Below are 20,183 nucleotides of genomic sequence, written 5' to 3'. Positions count from 1 at the left end.
ACCTATCTACCTTTTGCTATCTATCAATGCAACAAATACTATTTATTTGGATTATAATATCAGGATAATCTAAGCTATTGGAAATAGAAGTTAATATTTTTTTGTACCCAAGAAAGGAACAATTTTTCCATTCCATACATAGGGACTTATTATGAATGCGAGTGTGTATGTTTGTCTGTTTGTTTGCTTATTACCGATATGAGGCTTAGCTCCTGTAACAATCTTGATGAAATTTACTAGCTTGCAGCCTGCATCCTTAATAATAACCGATGACCTGTGGCTTAGCTAGCTGCGTGCTAAACCAATTTCACGACATTTTGCATAGATATAGCCTTCTTCCTAGAGACGGCATAGGATTTTATCCTGAGAACCGTTTTAAAAAAATGCTGATGAATCGCTGGCAACAGCTGGTTACCCATAAATTTATAATTAATTAAATACCTACCCACTTAGCTGCTGTTACATGCATCCTAAAACATGTCGACAGCAGAGGGCAGTGACCCTGCTTTCTGAGTCCAAAGGCTGTGGGTTCGATTCCCACAACTGGAAAATGTTTGTGTGATGATAGTTTTTTAGTGTATTTTTTTCTGCATATTAAAAGTATTAATGTATATTATTCATATAGATTCATCAGTTATCTTAGTTACCATAACTCAAGCTACGCTTATTTTGGGGCTAGATGGCGATGTGTGTATTGTCGTAATATATTTATATTTTTTTTATAAATGTCAGAGCAGCTCTCTAGGTATAAATAATAATTTGTAATAATCAATTGTGCAGGATTAGCTCAGATAAGAGCATCCCAATTTCGAAACCGCCAGAAGATAACACCTACTCGCGGTTAATCAATTGATTCACGGCCAAGCTTGCGTGATATATAACCTCAAGATCTTAAAAGTAAATGTAGAGCACACAGTTGATAGCCTACAGCCATGAATAATGTGTTCTTGTTTCTCACGGTAATTGCATTAGGAAGTGCCAAAGGAAACTATGGTGAGATTATGTTTAGCTTCATTGACCGAAGGGATAAACAGATTTGTTTAATAAATTTATTATTAGTACGAGTTGAGCTTCTTGTGCTCGGCCGGGGAAGTTCTTCTTCTTCTTCTGTTCCTGGGCCTTTTCCGCACTTGGTTGGTCTGGGACCGTCCGTTGTACGTATGGCCACTGACGCGGCTCCCCGCTGGATCACTCCAGCCAGCCGAGCTCACTCCAGAAGCTTAGCAGGCCGCCCAGGTCGCCGAGTGCTTCATGGAGTGTTGCTGAGGAGCCAAGGTGTGCTGCGCGTTGTTCTGCTACTCCATTGCATTGGAGCATTACGAGTATCAGTGTTTCTTCCGTCTCCATGCATGCTCTGCAGAGAGGACTGTCAGTTATACCTAAAATCGAAAGGTGTTTGTTTAGTGGGCAGTGCCCTGTTATCATATCTAAAACTGTCCTTAGTTTAGACCGATTTAGTTGCAGTAATTTTGTTGTTAATCGTGGGATGAGGTCTGGGGCCGGGGAAGTTATTGCCATGCTTATTTCTGCCGCCAAGCAGCTTTACTTTGTTACGGTCTGAAGGGCGTGGTTTCCTGTGTTAGTACCTATATGCGCATGATGCTTAAATACGCCTCAGGTTCATGGACCCAGGGCGGCACTTTATTGACGTATTCCTTGCTTTGTTATGCAACGGGTAAATGAAAACCGAAATAACACTTCGCAGTCTTTGGAGGTTCATTATGTACTGTCTCTGAGACTCATCTGTGAAACCGAAACCTAATAGTTTTTGAGTAAACCACTGCCATGGTTTTTACTGAAAGAAATCTGTTACAGCCCTAACATCGCATGCAAAATTAAAATCAAAGTGTCAATTTATTACGTGTCGCGTAGCGTATACACTATGCGCTTGTCGGTCTTTTATCTTCAATAGGGCTGTCATAAGTAAACACTTAGAATGTTTTGAATTCGTTTGTATGGAAAAAAAAAATTCTTTTGATTTAATATTACTGGGTCATTTCTTATTAAATATACTTATGCACGGTGCACCCTTCAACAGAATTTCGTAATTCAGTTACACGTTGTATAGACAATACATCTGCATTACTATCAGACGTAACATCAAATTGGTTAGTCAATTATGACTATTTAAAATCCATCCTTCCTTCAATCTCTTGATCTCCGTTTGTTTATCAGACCATACATTTTTTCTGGAATTATTAAACATCAAAATGTTATTATATGACCTAAAAGCAAAAATCTTGTTTCATATAAACAATGATATCTACCTGCGCATGCTTTAAAGTTTTTTTTCAATAATCATCTACTTATTATTATTTATTAGTCATTTTGAAAACATATGACTAAATAATAACCACATTTTGCACGAACAATTACTAACAAGTTACATTCGTTCTCACTTCTTTTTTAGATACACCAAATCAAAAAGATCGTCAATTTAACAGCAATGCAATAATACGGCAGCTTTTCGAAATGCTTAAATTTTTCATAAAAAATGGTTCCCCTGAAAAAGACTTACCGGTTCTGGACCCTTCGCATTTAAATTATTTAGAAGTAGAGTTTTCTTCGCCGGCGAATATTTTAAGGTAAGAAACAATAATTCATTATTTATTTAGAACGTTTTGTACCATCTTTTGTTATATATATATAAATTAATAATGCAACTGAAACAGAACTTATCTTAAATCTTTAAACGACAATTCTTGTAAATATATATAATTGGAATCTCGGAATCGGCTACAACGATTTTCATGAAATTTAGTATACGGGAGGTTTCGGGGGCGATAAATCGATCTAGCTAAGATTCATTTTTAGAAAATGTCATTTTATTTGTGTTTTCCAGGAAATAACCGATATGGTGCAACGAAGTTGCACGGGTCAGCTAGTAATAATAACACTGAAACAGGTCCAAAAATTCAAGTTCAAATGACCTATCTGGACGCCTAGGGGCAATTTTTGTCATTCATTCATTGACTATATAGTTTTGAACTAAACTTTATTAAAAAGGATAAACTGTTTAATATTTTAGTTTACACGCTGCATTTGCTAACGTAGTTTTGAGTGGGCTTGGAGATTACCAACTCCTAAGAACAGAGTTTATAAGGGAAGAAATTGCGTCTGAATTATGTTTAAGTTTTCCGGACATCGTATTTAAAGCAGGTACTACGAAGTTTTTATATTTATATATGTAAAAATAGACAATAAATGGATATATTTAAAATGGTAATTCATACCTACCGCAGTACATCAAACTGTAAATAAGACTTTTTTCGCAGGACATTATGAAATGCAGGGCGGTTTCTACGAATCTGTACCTATAACTGGAATGGGTAGATTTGAGTAAGAATTTTATCGTTTTTAATTTCTTTGAACTTTATTTGACTTAACACAGCCCTTACCCACAATCCTTGAATCCTATGAACATACTGCGTAGGTACAATCACTATACCACGACAGAAAGAAAAAAACCAAGATTCAAAACACACAGAACGAGAATAAACCGCTCGCAATCGAAAGTCACTTTCGATGAACACCCGGGACATCGAATTTTGTTGTGGTTTTAGACCGAAAGCGTAGATGATGATGATGATAGATGGCATATTGGGGTAGTGACCAGAGACACTGCTTTTTGAATCTAAGTCCGTGTGTTCGATGTTTTTCAGCGTCCGGGTGCTTATCTATACATATATACAACCTAATAGTTTTTGAGTAGGTTTACTCAAAGAAATCTGATACAGTCCTAACATCAAATGCAAAATTAAAAACATGTGAATCCGAAAATCTGTTGTACACATTTTCCGACTCTAAAGCTAGAATCAATAAGTCGATTTTGCTATGACGGTATAACGTTTTAATACGCGAAAGAGACTGCACGTATGTGCAGCTAGCGAGCAAATCTTAGTACGCAATGATAGTTGATATCATGTGTGCATAGAAAACTGATATCTACTTAGTTTAACCTGTCTCTTAACAATATAGCAAACAAACTTTTTTATATTCACAGATTCGACATTCGTAATTTAACATTTTGCGGCAAAACTTTCTTAAGGCAGTCGGATGACGAAAAGTCAATATTAATAAAAAAAATCACAAATCCTAGCTTCAGCATAGATCGAATTAAAGTAAGTAGCAAATGGTATGAAATTGTTTGTTAATTTTTCCGTACCTATAATGCATAACACAAGAGTTTGCTCGTTTTGCAACTAAATATCGATTTTAGTTGAACGATTTCAACCATAGATCGGTCCACTGAACACAAAATAAATAAATGCTAATTTATTAAAGTTTATGTTAGGTATATAATAAAAAATTTAAGAAAACAAAAATCAGTATATCTATATCTTACTGAAGATATGATCAATGTACTTTTTCTCGCTACTCCACTACAAGTTAGCACTTGACTAAAATCTCATCGCTGGTAAGTGATGATGCAGTCCGAAATGGTACCAGGCTAACCTGTTAGGGGCATACTCCTAATTAGTTTCCGCGCGGCATCGTACTGGAACGCTTAATCGCTTTGCGGCACGTTTTATCGGTTGGGTAATTAGCCACAGTTGTAGCCAGACTAGACAATGACATTGGCGCAATGAGCAGCGAACCTGCTTTCTGAATCCAAGGCTGTAGGTTCGATTCCCACAACTGGAAAGTCTTTGTGTGATGAACGCGAATGTTTTTCAGTGTCTGCTTATTTATCTGTACAATATAATATAAGTATTTATGTATATTTTTCATAAAAATATTCATCAGACATCTTAGTACCCATATCACAAGCTACGCTTACTGGGGCTAGATGACGATGTGTGTTTCGTCGTAGTTTATCTTTTCATAGTTTCGTAGAATTAGTTAGTGTATTCATTAATATATAATTCAGTGGCCTATAAAGAATCGAACCCGAGACCACGCAGTTGTTAGACTACGGCACCAAGGAAGTCGACAAATATTTACCACTGATATAATAAGGACATACCTAGTCGTAGATGGAAATAGATTGAGGTGCATTGTTCACGCTCTATCTGCTATATTTTATTAGCCACAGTGGCATATCTCTAAACATGGGCCTGTCCAAACTTGCCTAGTTTATAGTCTTATTGTATTTATTCGCTTGCTCAACTCGGCTATTAAATCTGTGGCCACAATTGACCAAGCCGACAGTTTATTTCGCAGACGTACTTCAAGTATGTAGTACATTACTGAGTGTATTAATTCATCCTGAAATTCCTCCAATTATGGGTAAATAACTACTTGAATAAAACACTCTGAGGAATAAAGAAAGTTTCTTATAAGTGGGAGGATCCCAGTTAGATCCCCGTCAGAGTCAATTTAAGTTTTTTTTAATGATTATTAACGATAGGCCAGCGCTTGACGACAATCATGCCCGTTAGAAAGCTTTGATGAGGTCTAGGTTGGAGCACGCTTGCCTAGAAAAAGCCTATTTACTCTTGCCTTGAAGGTACTCAAAGTATACGTGGCAGGAAACACAGTTGCCAGGTGGGCGTTCCACATCCTAGCGGTACGTATCAGAAACGTGGATAAAAAACGTTGATGGAATATAAACCACATAAGGATGCCACCGCTCACAGTGTCTCGCTGTTCTGTGGTGGAATGGGGAAGGAGGAACAAGATTGTGAAGTTCCTGAGCACACTCACCGAAGTATATACCTATGGTAAAAAACCGATAAACTATGTATTTTCGCCTTTGTTATCGATTTGTCACTTATAATTCTCCTGGCGCGTCGATCCATCGTACCTACGTAAGCTTACGTGCGTAAGCTTCGAGCTGGCACTAATTAAAATTTCCGTTTTTTTTTCTGGTCTGGTGTTGTGGCTTAGACCGTGGTTACTTACCACCCTAGGCCACGTAGACGTGTCACCAGCGTTCCGGGGCGATGTTGCGTAGAAACCAATAAAGGGTTATACCAAAGGTTATATTTAATATAATTACCACCAGGTATGATTGCAGTCAAGGTCTTACATGCAGCGGGGAAAGAAAAGGAAAATAATATATGGATGATCGTGACATAATATTAACTATTTTTTTAGTCACAGATAGAGTTCGACGGGACCATAGACGACATCGTCAACGCAATGATCAACGAGCTGCTAGCTGACTACCTCACCCGATTCAACAGATTAATTGCTAAAAACTACGTTGATACAGTAATTGTCAAATTAAATCCATTTTTAAATAGATTTGAATCGTGGCGGATATTAACAACTATCCTATAAGCTACATTTATTACTGGGCAAGCTACATGTTTTATATAGTCTGTATAATCCAGCGGCGATAATGTGAAAACTGTACAAATACAGTGAGCCATTCAATGTCTTCTATATTACATCGCGTAACCACTCTACCTAATCCGTTGAATGTTAAAAATGTAATTTTCATTTTGGTGTTCAGATTTATACTATTAAGATTTATACAGCTAAACTTTTTCAAAATAAAAATAGGATTTTTTTAAAATTAAATATGTAACTAAATAAAGTTTTTTTTATATTTTGATTTTATTTCAAATTGTCTGTGTATTCAATCGGTATCTGTGTTGATTGTGTTTTCATAACATATGAGAGCTTTTAACTAGTGAAATGTTCACCTGTTCAAGTAGGTAATTTAAAATTACAAGTAAATGTTTTGTATGGAAAATTACTAATTTTTCATTATAAAAGCTGAAGTACTTATGCATATCGTACAAGTAATCATATTAATGTAAATTTACTCAGCTATCTAATCCTTAATTGGGCAATTGTTACAAACGATATTAATGTCGATTGATGAATTATATTATCAGTGTTCTGATACTTTGTTATCAATATTATTTATCCACGATCTACGAAATTACTTATATCTGATTTATCTAAAAACCTATAGAAAAATACCACGCACTCCTACAAACTTAAAATTCGGATGGTTCCTATCCAAATTTTTAGTTTGGAGGTGTTAAACCTTACATAGCCAACACACCAATTACACATACACGCAGATACACACGTTAAATAATCAACACCCCATTTTTTGCTTCCCGTGATAACAAAATAAACTTGTATAAGCTAATTTGAAACGAATCGGGAAGAAAGTATTAGTAATAATAATATTATTTATATTTGATTAGGGCATGAAAATAAATACTTTCATGGAAAATATAGGTAACTATTAAATTATTGAACAGTACTTTAATTAGAAAATTGCCTTTATAGTCATATAGGGTGGTGAAATTTGAGAAAACTTATTTTATTAAATTAGAGCCATGAATATAGTTAATACTTAAATCATAATCATTTGTCATATCAACCCATTACCGGCCCACTAAACTAGACGGCCTCATAACTACTATACTAGGACACGGCACGCGTCTCCTCCTACAATGAGAAGGTGTAGGCCGTAGTCCCCCATGCTGGCCCAATCGGTGGTTGTTGACATACTGTTAATTTAGTCTTTTATTGTAGAGTTCTCTAAAGTTCTATAAAATTCATATTTTTTCTATGGAGTATTTATCAATGGGTAGGTACACCTTCAAAAATCCGCATTCATATCATAAATGCTTAAGTGTCTCTAACTGTCTGTTTGTGACCTAACGTACCTATACAGCACGTATACGTAACGTTACTGATCGCGAGGGGATTTGCCATTAGCATGTACATTGCTTTCTAAGGACGGGCATATGCCATCACACGATTTTTTTTATTATCACAAGAAAACAGAAAGACACAGTCATCGGCAACTACTAGTAAGAAAACAATAAGAAGATTATGGATATGATAATTTAAACTTGATTTGATTAGGTACCTATTTGTATTTAATGTATCAGCGGTAACATACGTAATTAGTCAGGTGCCTTTTAAATACATTGAAAGTGACTTTATAAAATTTAGGTGAGTAGGTACCTAAGAATATCTGATTTTTTCGCTACAAACTTAAACGCTCTGTTTCTAAGGTCGTTTAAATAAATGTGATTTGCGCAAAGGAGCAATAAATCCGCTCGAAGATGCCTACAATCATTGATTTAATGTGTTACTATTTTCTATCCTTATAAGTAGGCACATACAGGCAATGATGCAAATTTACGTTGCACACACATGTCTAAACTAAATTGACATTGAAAAAACAACAAAAAATACGTACTTTAAACATCCTTTCATTTTGTTTTCACAAATAAAAGGATTCTATTTCTATTTCTAGTTTTTTCCTATATATTTAAAAATATGCCTTCATAAATAAAACATGCTTCAGTAACGTAGGCCTGTGTTAAAAAGGGATTTAAAAAAACCTAGCATATTCGTTAAATTATCCAAAGAAATATGAATTGGATACACTGCAGCGTCCGAGGTAGTAAACATTGGCAACTAATATTGGGTAGCTATATAATTGGGATTTATATTATAATCACATCGCAAATTTTCATTTTCAGAATGCGATTGCTATTGACGCTTGTGTTATGTGGGATTGTAGCGGCCGCTCCGAATTCTGAAAAACGTGATCTTATTGTTGATGGTGAGTACATACTTATAAATACCTAGATACTTAGGAATTTTAAAATAAAAACGCAATTGGAATTTACATTTCATAAATTTTTTTTCTGAAAAAGACATTTTAGTTAAAATCCCAACCCATCGTTAGTTGAGTTAATAAGCTACGATTTTGTAATTGAGTAAAAGGTGTTTGTTACACGTTTTCCTACGAAATAAAATAACTTACAAAAAGACAATATTAATTTATTCATAAGTATTATACCTAGTATGTCCAAAATTAGATATTATCAATATCCTGTAACAGACGTCCACAGCTGGACTAAAGGCTTAGCTGATAATCACCACGCAGATATTAGGTGACGCATGTTGTTCTTTACATTCCCAGTTGTCATCTCCTCAGTAGGGGCGGTGATAACAGTTGTCACTATACACCTACTAAAAGAAAATTATCTCCCCGGGGAAAGGATAAAAATGTATCTTCTCCCACAACTTTCCCCGTTTATTATTACACATATATTATTCGGATATTATTTCCACTTGTGCACCAGTGCTCTGAGACTTGTTTTAGCTGATTTTATCCTTACCCGGGGGAGATAATTTTCTCCTGCCCTAGCTAAATAGGTTTTTTTTTATTACCACTCTATTTTTGTCTGCATATCCTAAAAATATTATTAATTTGGAAAATTTTATCCCATTGTAAATATTTATTTTCAGAATCTCCACAAGACTTTACAGTGCAAAATCGCAACGTACTAGTAAACATTTTGATACGCCAGTTCTTTACTTTCCTCCGCAATGTCATCAATAATGGATTCGATATCCTCAATATCCCACCACTGGATCCGCTGAAATTGGATCATTTTCACCTGGTCGTACCGGCTGGACTTATAAAGTTAGTGTTTAATCTCTACTTACTGTTAATTCTTTGAATTTTATTGGTGCTGTTGACCATATCATGGCTGCAGCTCCGATGCATGGTCGGTAATATGAGCCTGATAACCAAGATCAACTTTATCATGATCATATCAACCAAAGAACGTCCACGTCGGACATTTTTTGGGGAGGGAGTTCCAAATACCACGGTCTTGTTTCCCCGCGACGCGCTTGTTGTCATCTGTCCACCTCGTCTAGATCAAAGTCACTCAGCAGTTACCTATTGGAAATACTAAGCTATGCAGAACACATACCCTATTTATTTCAGATGAGAAATCTCTGAAAGCGAGAAATATCAGAGCTAAGTGGTTGAATGGCATAAATTTATTTGTAATTTCTTACAATGATGATGATTTTGAACGTGTGTAGGTAACACATGAATATCATTCATTTCATTTTAAACTAGTACCTACCTACCTAAGTTCATTAAAAAAATCGATTCACCCTTTGTCGCTTTTTCTATTGTTTTTATTCTTTTGCAATAAAGTTGTAAGTAAAATTATTATAGAGAATAATGATTTTTATAAAGGAACCCTGATAATATTATGTTTGATTTAGTGATAACGCACAAATTATTTATCAAAAGTAATTATGAGGTTATAAAAGTCCGTTATTTCGAAATCACAAAAAAACACTTCATTTCGATTTAAACGTATTTAGATATAGATAGGTAAAAAAATATGTGCAGGTATTATAGTGAATACCTTTAGAGCTCTGCATATCTAAGTTGAAATCTTTTGATCGTTTTGTAATAATACCTACTTATTATAATTCCATTTTGATGATACAATTATTATTATCATACGTAACGGTATTACACAGGTAGGTACCTACTTCTACCACACAAAACTTTGTATCGACATTGTATCAAAATTTGCAGTGTATCGACTAACTTATTTATAGGTTAGTGTGGACTGTAGAACTTTAATCTGTACGAACCTAACGAACGAATATGTTACTAAAGAGTCAAACCAGAATCCACGCTGTCGTGTAAATTAACGGCTAAGTTGAGTTCACATTTTATGACATCATGTTCCGCTCCACCAAGTAATAGTTGGGAGCTCTGCAATCGAAATTGTACACGAGTACACATACCTAGGACATACGATCCAACTAGGAAGGTCCAATTTTGAGAAAGAGTTAAACGAGGATGGGCAGCGTTCGGAAAGCTTCGAGACATCTTTTCGCCCAAAATCCCTCAGTGCCTGAAGACCAAAGTCTTCGAACAGTGCGTGTTGCCAGTGATAACTTGCGGATCCGAAACCTAGTCGCTTACAATAGGCCTCATAAGAAGGCTCAGAATAACTCAGCGGGCGATGGAGAGAGCAATGTTGTGAGTATGTATGTGTGTTGTGAATAGGTGTTTAAATCAGATATGAGGAGATCCGTAGAAGCACCAGAGTTAGCGACATAGCTCAGCAAGTCGCGAAGTTGAAGTGGAAATGGGCGGGGCACATAGCTCGGAGAACTGATGAACGTTGGGGTTCCAAGGTTCTGGAATGGCGACCCCGCACAGGTAAACGCAGCGTTGGTCGGCCCTCAACGAGGTGGAAAGACGACATGAAATGTGTCGCTGGGAGCGCGGCCCAGAAACAGGCGGATTTTGGAACTCCCTACAAAAGACCTATGTCCAGCAGTGGACTTCAACCGGTTGAAGTGATGCTGATGATGATTATGATATGAGAATGCTGCCTGATTGGTCGTTAATAGGCAAAATAACGCATTTAAAGCAAGCCAAACTACGTCGTCAAACCAGCGTCATTTGCGGCGTTCAAGATTGCGTCCAGCGTGCGACCAATCACAAAAAACGCGTTTGAAAACAGTCTTGTGATTGGACGCTGTACGCAGGTTGGACGTGCCAATGAGGTCTTGGGCAGATATACGATAAACATACTGAAATTATTGGGTTAAATTAACAGAAACCACTCATCACTATTGTTTTCAGTGTAGATAGAAGTTTCGGCGCTAACTTAGGTACTTAGTTGCACTATTGCACATTAGCGCGCGATAACTTATAATTGTTGTGTAAAACGAGAAAACGTTTCAATTCATATAGGAAATGTGTTGTGTTAAGATTTAGGTTATTTGTTAAGCTTATTAATGCTACAAAAATATGAACCCCGTAAGGTTCATGCAATTTGGTAATTTATGAATCAATGATTACTATTTCATTAATGTTTTATCTTAATTACATGCAGCCTTGACTTGGAGCTTAAGGATGCGTTAGTGGCTGGTATTGGTGGATTTGTCGTACACAAAAGTGATTTGCAACTGTCAGATCTGTCATTTGATATCGACATCTCAGTTCCTCGGCTGGACATTAGTACTGGTAGGTATATATTTAACTTATAAAACTACGATGACACGGAACATAAATAAAATAGCTGAGCTGAGCGTACCGAGGCCACACTTGCGTCCTTGGTAGTGTTTAAGTTTGGGTCCTGAGAGCGACCAATCAAAACTCACTGCTCGAAATCGCGCTTCATGCTGGACGCAAACATGAACGCTGCAAAAAACACAGGTTAGCCGAGATTTGGCTCGCGCTGCGCGCATTTGGGATATTTTATTACTAAGAGATTTATATTTTATATCTAAGTACACAATCATAGACACACCGTCTAACGGTCTGTGATTGTGTACTTAGATTATGGAGGGTAGAGGTAAGGAGAGTCATCTGTGTATATGAAAAAGTGTCGTCAAAATGTATTAAATTAGGATGGCGCCACATTTGCATCAGGGTAACTCTTAAAAGAAGCGCCAAATATAAATATTGTTAGAGTAGGCTTGAAAAATAAACAAGGAAGTATGGAGATACAAGGAAGTAAGGTTATATTTACCACAATATTTTGTACAACGTAAGTTGTTGAAATTCTCAATAATTAACTACTTTAGTCGATAATGACATTAAATTTTTTAACTCGGCATACTTCAATTCATCTACGATTGCTACATTCATACCACACCCTGTGCATCCACCAGCGCCATTGTGTAGGATTTTTGAACTGTTATTTAGTGCATACACTGGACACTTTTTCAACTTTTCTCCCATATAAGATGACTGTCCTTACCTCTACCCTCCATAACTTAGATATAAATCTCTTCGAGTACACGTCAAATAAGAAATGTTGTATAGGTTCATATTGGCGAAAGAAGAGCTCGTAGCAAGTAGTGTGACATCGGGGAAATCCTCTCCGAAGGAGCCCTAATATAATGCGATATAAAAACCCCTACCGTGTGACTTTAAAAGTATAAGGCAAGTAGGTACATACCTACTAAGGACGCAGTGTGGCGACTAAATCTTTCAATGTCAGAAAGTTGTCGCTGCCACACTGCGTCCTAAGTGCTTATTAAGAACGTGGAAGCAAAGCTTCTAACGTTTCCATGGTATGTCAAATAAAATTATGTAATTTTAACTGTTTACAGACCAATACGACCTCGCTGGTGACATCTTAACTGCTATACCTATTTATGGAAACGGTAAGGCAGAGTAAGTACTAAATGTTTAATTAGATCAACTTAGAAGAACAAATAAAATCCGCGTATACCGGCGTAAAACAACATGTGATGATGTACCTAAACCCATTCCCGCGTATGAGGAGTTTTATCAAATTACTGAGCAAAAGAGTAAGAAAATTGGTGATGTCCATTCCTCTTGCCTCGGAGAGCAGGTTAGAAAGAATTAGAAATAATTGATGCTTATACAAAAGAAAATATTTTGAAAAAAAAGCACTCTAGTAAAAACCGGTCATTATTCATATAACATTGTCTACCCTAAAGACCCGTATGTATAAGAAATCTTTCCATTTTGTATAACCTTCTCGCCTACCTAGTGCCTGCCTAGTGTTGTAGATTTGGGTTTCGAACTTTTGTGGGGCCTAGTTCTCCGCAATGGTCTGAAGCGTGTGAAGTCCACCAATCCGCAGTAGGCCAACATGGTGGACTACGCCCTAAGAACCTTCTCATTGTGGAAGGAGAACCGTGCCCTGTAGTGGGCCGGTAATAGGTTAATATAAAGAGGATGATCATAGCAATCCAAATATTAAGTAAATAACTTTTTCACAGGTTTGTGGTTGAAGGATTCAGATTTAAAGCAAAACTGTTCTTGAAACAATCGGACGATGAAAAATCTGTGATTATCGACAGGATAGAAGGTGCAACTTTCGATCTTCCTTCTCTTAAGGTACACGCCTTTAGACATTAATTAGGTAGATATATATATATATACACACACGTGTATGACAAAATTGATATAAAAAATATATCAATTCCGTCACATATGACGGGAATCTTTGGTGCAAAGTGAATTAAAATAATTTCGACCATATTATTAAACATAACGTAAAGAAAGAAGTGATAGTATAGTGGCTAAGGCATCCGCTTTCGTTTCGTGGAGACCGTGTCCGAGCCCTGGCACGCACCACTTACTTGTCGGAGTTACGTGCGTTTTTAATTTAATTTAAGCTTAAATATCACTTGTTTTAAACGATGAAGGAAAACATCGTGAGGAAACCTGCATGCGTGACAGTTCTCCATAATGTGAGAACATTATGGAGAACTGTGTGAAGTGAACGGCGTGTTAAGTCTACCAAAGAAACTCTCTCATTCTGAGAGGAAGACCTGTGCCCTGTTGTGGGCTGGGAGTGGGGTATTTATGATGATTATGATGATAAGTATGCATAACATGAAGCCCTAAGATATTGCAGTACTTTGTTCAAATGCCTATCCAGTAAATATTGCACAATACTTTAAATATTATTGAGTATAGATAGTATCTACCCAATAATATTTAGAGTAGGTATTGTGCAAGTAATTAATGAATTAAATTTAATTGAAAGTTGGTATAACTACACAAGTTAAACACACAACTAAAAATGTTAAAAACAGCCAAAAAAAATACTAATAAAATCAAACTAAAATATTCAAAAGAATGCCATGAATTATTCACATATTGTAAATTATTGCCAGTGCAGAGCAAATAACATTAGCTGTACTCAAGGAAGAATTTAGTAATATAGAACATCTTAGACGTAAAGAACGAGATTGTAATTTACGGAAACTGCCTAGTTATAAAAAATGTATTCTACCGAAAACACATAATTTGTACGGAAAAAGGAATTATAAATACATATTACCCAAAATAATTGAAGATCTCCCACCATCTTTGCAATGTTTAAATGAAAAAAAAACATATATTTTTAAGGAAATGTAAAAAACATTTTTTAGCTAACAGTCAGTGCAAAGAAAATGCCACTGTTCGATTAAGATTGTCTAAATGATTTACATTAAGATTAAGTTCATAAAGATATATACTTGCGAACCCGCCATCCTCACCATAAACGCATGATTGCTAAGGGGATGGATAATTATGTTGGAAAATATTGGTTACAATTTATTTTGAACAATAAACAAAGAAAGAAAAAAAATTAACTAACTGCCAGGAGATAAGAGAGCACGATAGTTAAGCTAGTTCAAAATATCATGAGCATAATTGTTAAGCCCGACAAAATCCCGTTCTCGTTTGATACATCCCTGTGAATAATGGGATATTTTGAGGATGGTGATCATATTGGTTATTTTTTCCAGTCCAACATATGTGGAGTCATAGGGGGAGGAGACATCGACGCCATCGTCAACGCGATTGTGGAGGAAGTGTTGGTAGATTACGCGATTCGGTTCCGCGGTGCTATCTCCAAGCTCGCCGTCCGCGCCGTCATCGCTGTCGGAAATCCTATCCTGGAACAGCTCGACACTTGGCGATTCATCGAACCTTTATTGCCTAGCTAAATAAAGAACTTCAGCAATAAACACTATGGCTTCACGGCATTCCACCTTGTGCAAAGCCACGCGTGTTAAGTAAAGTCTTATAATCTAAAGAACCTAATCCAAACGTGCAGTTGGGTTTGGTAAATTGTGTTTCTCAGAGTAGAAAGTTAACCTAACCACTAAATTTTTATTTTACAACACATGTGGGTTCGCGTTGTAAGTATAGTGCTATTTTGTGAACATATCGAGCCTTTACCGCTATTACAGCCGTAAAGATCGATATCATGTACCCGTAACATTACTTTTTATATATTAATGTATTAAAATAATTATAAGACTTTTTAAAGATTTATTTGCAGGCAAGATACATTTTTCTATAGGCAAGTTGGTATTTTATTTTCCTATCTTTATTTTAAGCGAACCCAAACTTGTTGTGGCAAGGGAATCGTGATTTCAGCCATTCATATTTTAAAAAAATATTTGATTAGGTCTCTAGATGTTAGCGGGCTGAACTTTTAGGGGTATAGCAGTAATATTACAACCAAAACCCCGGGTAACCTACCCGGGGTTTTGGTTTACGCGGCATCGTACCGGAACGCTAAATCACTTGATCGGGTGCTTGTTTATAATGGTAGTACCTACCTACTTTTACGACATTTTACTATTCACAATTCTGGCCTGCTTACTTAAATGACGTACCTACCTAATAAATTAACAGAAGGAAATATATTAAGTACAACATAGGTATCACAATTTTTAATAGGTAGATAAGTAGGTTGGTCCAATGCTGTACACAATTTTTTCATTACTAGTTATTAGGTATGAAGCATATTTTTAAATAAAATAAGAATAGGTTTTCTTTATTTATTTTTTTTCTATTTTTTATACATCGTTAACACTAAAAAGTAATGAAAAGATTGTCTACATATCATGACAAAAAAGGAAAAAAAGATTGTACTTAGTTATAATTTCATTGTAGGCCTTAAATTTATAAACTCAATATTACTGGAAAAATACAGTAAATTCGCAGTAAACATAAATTCACAGTAAAAACATTACAAATTATCTTCTCCACACTTCTCGACACAGACCCGAAATGTCCAGCTCATATCCTTCCACACAAGGTTTATTTACTGGAGAATCTTCGTACACTAGATCCCTAACTATGAAGTCATACTCTTGAACAGAGTTGTAGAAATCATCACGAATTATAGAAGCAAAAATGCCACTGAACAGAAGCGACAGTAACATATTAACGATCAATATTTTTGACCACATTTTGTTGAGTTCAATAAGAAAAAAGGCCAGACTTCAAAAGTATACTGGTGTATTAGGCTCCCTACTGGTGTGTAATATTTCAACCATTCATTCTAAAGTAAATCGTATGTTTCCGTTTGCTGTGCCCACGCAAATTTGGGTGATAAAAAAATTATCGATATAAAACTAAAACATACGCAACAATATATTTATTCAGATTTGGATGATTGTGATTTTCCTCCATCCTTATGTAGTAATATAGTTTGTTATATAATTTACAATGTGTAAAGAAATTTTAACTTTTAAGGAACTTTCGCAGACTGCTGATACGGAATTAGCGCTCGCCTTTCCTGCCCCTCACCGGGCTTGATTGAGTTCCACAGTCGCAATAAATGTAGGTAGTTAAATCATGCGCTATTCCACTAGTCCCCATTAATGGGGAATTGTGAATTTTTCTTCGACAAATCCCTATGGACATTTTTGCCGAAACAATCATTCCAAATCCCCATTGTAGGTAAGTATAATTAAATTATAAATCTACCTACTGCGTTCTTGTGAACTTGGCTAAGAATTACTTCTTTAAAACTATTTTAGACTTTCTCGTCTTTATTTGTGAGTGAAGGTCTACAGAGGACTGTACATGTAGGTAAACTGGAATAGATTACCTGTCAGTGAAGAATGTTCACACGTCATTGGAAAAGTTATAAAATTTCTACAAACATGTATATTCTTGGATCAATATTCTTCAAAACATTGTAAATTAAAAGTACAAAGTACATAAGTAGTAGTTCATTTGATGCTGTTACAGTATAACAATACAAGAATATCTATAATAATGTATGTATATAAAATCTAACTTTTATTTTATCACAGCTTAATTAGCAAAATGTTTACAATCTCTAAATAGAAGAGATGAAACAGTGCATTGGCTCGATACCGAAAATAAAATTAATTACCGTAAATATAAAAATCCTTAAACTGTATCTGTAGTTATATAAGTAAGGTGGAGAAATAAATAAATCAGTCATTCATTCATTAACTATTTTCTAGCTCCTTCATAAAGTCACAAAACATATTTTTCTTTAAGAGTTCAGCCCCAGGTGGAAAAGCGGCGCGAAAGCAACAGACTGGAGAGTAGCATAGAACATACCGTGAAGGGGAGGCGCAAAGTCGTGGGGACGATTGTTTGGGAGTTAGCAAGCGCGGTGTAGTGACACTACTGTAAAAGTGGAGAGTGGCGTTGTGGAACAGGGCGTAGTGGACGCACTTTAAAAACTGGTATTTAATGAATCTACAAGATCCAGCTGGATTACTATCCATAGCACTTAAATTAGTACTAGAAAGGCATTCTATATCAGATATCTGTTTCATCTCAAAATATTAGAAAATACATTGTAAAATAAACATGCATATGCATAACTATTATAAAATCACAAAATTAATAACAGATTATAGTGCAGCCAGCAACTTGTCACTAACTATACCAAATGACAAGACTACTGGCTCCTATGTGTATTGAATACTAGGTTTAAATGTTATATTTGGTTACATGTAGTTAAATGTAAAAAAGATATACAATAGTAAAAATACTTTTAGGTAATTTTGGTTCTCTATTACCATTCAAAGATATAAAATAAGAAAAAAAATATATCAAAGTTATGAAGTGTACATGATAACTTTTTGGTGTCATTTGGACATAAATGTGTCAGATCCTATCAGTTGTTATATCCAAATGACTATCTCCTTATTAAAAACATAACATTATAAAGAATTAATAAAAAAAACACTATATTACAATTGATTATAATGATATAAAGCACTGTCAAATTAACTGTGCAGCTGGCTTTTGGTATGAGTGCCTTTGTTTTTGTTTTGTGCCTTTGTGCAGATGTACACTTCTTATTGTTATCACCACAGGACATAAAAGGAAACTGGGGTCATTAGTCAAGGTCTTGTAACTGCCACATAGTCACAGAAGCTGCTTAATACTTCCAGACAATGTTAATATTTGGACACTTCCATGCTTTTCTCTCTTTTCTCAAATTAAAGCTGTGCAACAATGGTATGTAATTTTTTTCAATTTCATGAAGTTATTTCATTAATGTTTCTCGTGTCTTCAACTTACAAAATTTAGCTAACACTACAATTGAAAACCTTTGTGTTAACTGTCTTGTTGCCATAACACAAAGATGTTTACTAATGTCTGTCTATGCAAGAAATGGTTGATTCAATGAAAATAAAATACTTCATAATATTCGCAATAAAGCAAAGTGTACAGTTACTTTGACTGTGTTGTTTTTTAACTCTTTTATGGGAGTTCGTTTGAAGGATGGGTCTTTTTAGGTTTTGGCGGAGGTGGTGTTTGTCTTTCCCGTGGTTGTGGTGGTTTTTGACGCTCGCGTGGTTGCGGCGGATGATTTGCTGTGGCGCGGCGAGGCTCAGGCGGCGGTTGACGAGGCCTCGGCTCTGGAGGCGGATGTCGCTCACGCGGAATATTGACTAACCTTGTTTGTTCATCCATTGCACGAAGCGCGCTATAATTTAAAACAGTCAATCTAATAAATAGACAGTGCTATAGTCGGAAAAATGTAATAGGCCCGTTTTGACATTTGTGCAAGACCATAGAATGTAACTTGGAACGAAACTGAAAGAAACAAAAAAATAAAAATCAATTACATACAGTGTTTTAAAAAATACGTAACTACAGTTTGAAAATTAAGACGCACCTTATTCTTTACGTGATTTTTTTTTGGAAGGAAGGTTAAGTAATTATGTATTGTTCAAATGTTTTCAATTTTCTTCGACGTAGGTAATAAAATGTTTTCAAACTATTTGTTTATATGTGTGATTTGACGGAAAACACCATACGGCTATCATACGGCTATGGACTCCATACATACGGCTATGGAGGGTAGAGGTAAGGAGAGTCATCTGTGTATATGAAAAAGTGTCGTCAAAATGTATTAAATTAGGATGGCGCCACATTTGCATCAGGGTAACTCTTAAAAGAAGCGCCAAATGTAAATATTGTTAGAGTAGGCTTGAAAAATAAACAAGGAAGTATGGAGATACAAGGAAGTAAGGTTATATTTACCACAATATTTTGTACAACGTAAGTTGTTGAAATTCTCAATAATTAACTACTTTAGTCGATAAGGACATTAATTTTTCTAGCTCTTATAAGCTGATAGGTATCAATAACATAGCTAATAAAAAAATTTAAATAAATCTCTATAATTTTATAACTAAGACCGAAACTCGTAAAAGACATCCCTGCCTAAAGCAAAAATAACCAAAAATGAAAAAGATACGAAGACTTCTAAGAACAATAGGGAAAGCTTAACTAAAATAAATATAGGAGAAATCGGATCGCGAGTCCTCGGTACAAAATCAAATATTGGATATGTCAGTAGGCCCTTAAATAACAAGCTACGACGTTTTCGCCGCACTGATCAAAGATAACTTTATAATAATTTATTACTACGTTAAAGGCTACCGTACAATTGATTGGGCACCAATGTTAAGTTTACATGGCTCTGACTTTTGTGCGGATACCACACAACATCATAAATTTTTTTTAACGAGCTTTTAACTTCCAAGACCTTAAAATCAATGAAAGGAAAGAAAACAAAACGTCGATCCAATAATTATTCGACTTATGAGGATTAATGTAATAGTATATAAATAATTTAGTTTATTTATTAATGAACCAACTTAAATTACTATATTTAATATTTATTTACTAATGCTTTACTATGTTTTTT

The 20,183-nt window shown here is 35.4% G+C and overlaps 1 protein-coding gene and 1 long non-coding RNA gene across 2 annotated transcripts; one reads left to right on the top strand and one right to left on the bottom strand.

The window, feature by feature from the left end:
* Window positions 1-932: 932 nt before the first annotated feature.
* On the top strand, window positions 933-16,010 carry LOC120623524. Its single transcript, XM_039889574.1, has 12 exons — window positions 933-993; window positions 2,411-2,585; window positions 3,029-3,159; window positions 3,276-3,339; window positions 4,004-4,121; window positions 6,040-6,197; window positions 8,406-8,488; window positions 9,181-9,358; window positions 11,598-11,728; window positions 12,823-12,886; window positions 13,462-13,579; window positions 14,983-16,010. The coding sequence occupies exons 1-12, from the start codon at window positions 933-935 to the stop codon at window positions 15,181-15,183; spliced, it is 1,482 nt and encodes a 493-aa protein (XP_039745508.1). The 3' UTR covers window positions 15,184-16,010.
* Window positions 16,011-16,110: 100 nt separating this feature from the next.
* LOC120623256 lies at window positions 16,111-19,295 on the bottom strand. Its single transcript, XR_005658701.1, has 2 exons — window positions 19,146-19,295; window positions 16,111-18,953 (listed from the first exon to the last, which is right to left on the bottom strand). It is a non-coding gene; the product is annotated as an uncharacterized LOC120623256 (long non-coding RNA).
* Window positions 19,296-20,183: the final 888 nt, after the last annotated feature.

Source organism: Pararge aegeria, chromosome 4, assembly GCF_905163445.1.
Source record: "Pararge aegeria chromosome 4, ilParAegt1.1, whole genome shotgun sequence".
NCBI lineage: Eukaryota > Metazoa > Arthropoda > Insecta > Lepidoptera > Nymphalidae > Pararge > Pararge aegeria.
The sequence above is the reverse complement of the archived record's forward strand: the minus strand, read 5'-3'. Positions and strand labels throughout refer to the sequence as shown.